The following is a 2,853-nucleotide window of genomic DNA, read 5'->3' on the forward strand; positions in this document are numbered from 1 at the left end:
ACGCAAAAGTTTTGCGAGAGAACGCAAAAAAAAAAAAAAATGTCCTCCCACCCCGAATTGTTTTTCCACCACCATGTCCCTTTAGGGGCTCCGTATTTATCAGCACTTGAACTGCTGATAAAAAATGTTTTCCCTCATTTTCTCTCTTTTTTTGTGGAAACCTTATTCTATTTTCAGGATTCTTATTTTTTTGAATAGAAGGTTAGAATCGATTTTTGTTTTAATAGAAACAATGAGCATTTATATAAAACAGAAATCTTTAATTATCCTATATAAATGTCTTTATGGCCGCTTTTGATCAATTTATTTCATCTTTGCTGAATACATGTTCGTTTCTTAAAAAACAAACACCACCTTACTGACCCCAAACGTCTGAAAGGTAATGTATTAATTTTTTATTTTTTATTTATTTATTTATTTATTATTATTTTTATTTTATTTGCTTTAAACAAACAGGGAACATTAATAGCCTGTATATTAAATACTGCAGTTGTAAGTGTTGACAACAGGGTTTACACAGCCATCGTTTGAGAATATTGTATACAAAGTGATCAGCTAACTAATTAGCTGACTACATATGACATGCAGATGTATGTATTTACCCATACACACACTTTGGTAGTGTATTAATTTAACTTATGCTTTTACTATGCCGAAATCATACATATTAAAATGTAACAAAAAAAAAAAAAAATTTATATATACATTTATTTTAACATTTAAAAGTGATAACACCCATTTAAAACGGTTAGTAAACTAGAACCTGATATATACATTTATTTTAACATTTAAAAGTGATAACACCCATTTAAAACGGTTAGTAAACTAGAACCTGCCTGCTGGAGTTCTTGCTGATATCCATGAGCCTGAACCAGCAGCTGATGGGTGCCTGGAGCCACGAGAGTGGTGAAGTGACCCTGACTGTCTGCATGAACATTCATAGAGCCGTTCACCACAACAACAGCGTCCGACACCGGACGGCCTTTACTGTCCCTCACGACACCACTCAGCCTTCTGTGAACCTTCAAAAATTAAACCGAAAACATGACTTAAAATGAGCTTAAGTTGCCTGAAATTCTAGTTATTAGATGATAAAGGTAGTCAAATGTGTCCACCTCCAGCAGCATGCGGAAAAGAGGCAGTCTGTTCTCAATCCACAGCGAGAAGAGCTGACGTACGGATGGGAACATACAACAGTCAGTGTATACCGTGATTTCAGGGCAAACGCCCACATCCAAACTAAAGTCCTGAAAGAGCGAGATTTGAATTTTCATAAAGACATGCAACTTGGAATATGCAGAAAATTAAATCTCATTGAAGGAGAATATATAGGAGATACAAAAGATACAACATCTGCGATTCAGATGATCTGAAACCACTCCAATACCTTCATACTGCCAGTGTGAGCGCTGAAATCTGCACCCCTGAGGATCCCTCCTGGGATTTGCTCTATTGGGTTGTATCCAAATCACAAAGCATGATATGAAGAGGATTCCATAATTATATGCAATTATAGCAGTATTTTTTTCTTTAATCTTCAAATTTGAAAGAGTCTTTCGAAAGTACCTGACTTTTCTGTACATCCCAGGTTACCCAAGTGCATTAAAGGATGACTGCTGGCATACAAGGAGGCCAAATATCTCAACGTCTCCTCATTTTGTGCTGTGGAGTCATGATTACTCAAATTCTTTATGACCTGCTTAAAACTAAATTTCCACTACAGCTGCCATCACACGACTTTGAGCATGTGAAATTTCTTCTGACACTGCATCGTTTCTGATATGACATCACGCTCTGCAGCATCTTTGTAAAAACTAATTCCATCAAACATACAATCTATTCCTCTAAAAAGGAAAATTTAAACCAAAAACGCTTTAACCTTCGGCCAGATGAAAATTATAAGTCCAATCACTCAAGCATAAACTGTGCTGGATCATTTATATGTCAGAGTTTAGTACTTAAAGTTAAGTGGCCCCAAACACAAAGAATGGGTAATATTAATACTGTAAAAATATATATTTTGTGCTGTTGGTTACCATGCTGATTAGGCCTGTCATAGGGGTACGTAGCCAGCAGAGAGCCTCCCTCTAGCACTACTGAGAGAGAGAAACCCCCTCCATAAATCAGATTCATCACTGCATGCGTCTCTGGCTGTGCGGATGCATTGCCTAAGTATGAAGACAAACCTTATATTTACTCGAACCAAAGCTTTTTAAGTGCTCAATGACATGATTTCACTGCCGAGTGTTGACTGACCATAGAAGAAATCGGTGTCCAGGTCTGTGCCATGAGCGTTGGTGTACCCCTTACTGGGCGAGCAGAATCCCTCTTGTGCCTGCTCTCTACCATCAGGGTTCACACATGGGAGAATCAGTATCCTGCTCCTGTCAATCAGCTGAGGAAGAAGAAACAAAAACTAATGACAGATACACAAACTCCGCTGTCTAAATGATAAACGCACTCCAGACCCACTAGATGTTCTCTAAACTTTTGCATTCTAATAAGTTTTACATTCTCTCTCAAATGTTTTGGGTTCCCCAGAAAAACTTTCCATTCTCTTGCAAACAAAGGTACAGAGTAAATAACTGAAGGGTTATGGGTTTATCGAGAGGTTTTGTGAAGCTTGCCTTAGTGATGGCGGGATTCCTGCCATAGTTTAGGCAGAGAACAGAAGCAAATTCAAGCAGCAACTCTGGACCTACTGCTGCATTACCATGGACTCCAGCCACAAAACGGATCTTGGGTTCAGCAGCTTGAGGGATCTCCAAATTGCCACCAATCTCAAGAGCCCAGATAGTTCTAAACTCAGTGCTTTGACCCAAACTGACCCCAGGAAGAGGGGGGGGGGGGGAT

General features: G+C 38.6%; 1 protein-coding gene across 1 annotated transcript in view; it reads right to left on the bottom strand.

Annotated features, from left to right (window-relative positions):
• Positions 1-2,853, bottom strand: part of cpdb (carboxypeptidase D, b) — a 13,824-nt gene that overhangs the window by 2,690 nt on the left and 8,281 nt on the right. Inside the window, exons 13-19 of the mRNA XM_016469470.1 lie at positions 2,628-2,823; positions 2,257-2,395; positions 2,037-2,168; positions 1,567-1,662; positions 1,388-1,449; positions 1,116-1,247; positions 837-1,022 (exon numbers count right to left, since the gene is read on the bottom strand). Coding sequence (XP_016324956.1) covers positions 837-1,022; positions 1,116-1,247; positions 1,388-1,449; positions 1,567-1,662; positions 2,037-2,168; positions 2,257-2,395; positions 2,628-2,823 — 943 coding nt within the window. The remainder of the gene's footprint in view (positions 1-836; positions 1,023-1,115; positions 1,248-1,387; positions 1,450-1,566; positions 1,663-2,036; positions 2,169-2,256; positions 2,396-2,627; positions 2,824-2,853) is intronic.

Source organism: Sinocyclocheilus anshuiensis, unplaced genomic scaffold (genome assembly GCF_001515605.1).
Source record: "Sinocyclocheilus anshuiensis isolate Anshui unplaced genomic scaffold, SAMN03320099.WGS_v1.1 scaffold1487, whole genome shotgun sequence".
Taxonomy (NCBI): Eukaryota; Metazoa; Chordata; class Actinopteri; order Cypriniformes; family Cyprinidae; genus Sinocyclocheilus; species Sinocyclocheilus anshuiensis.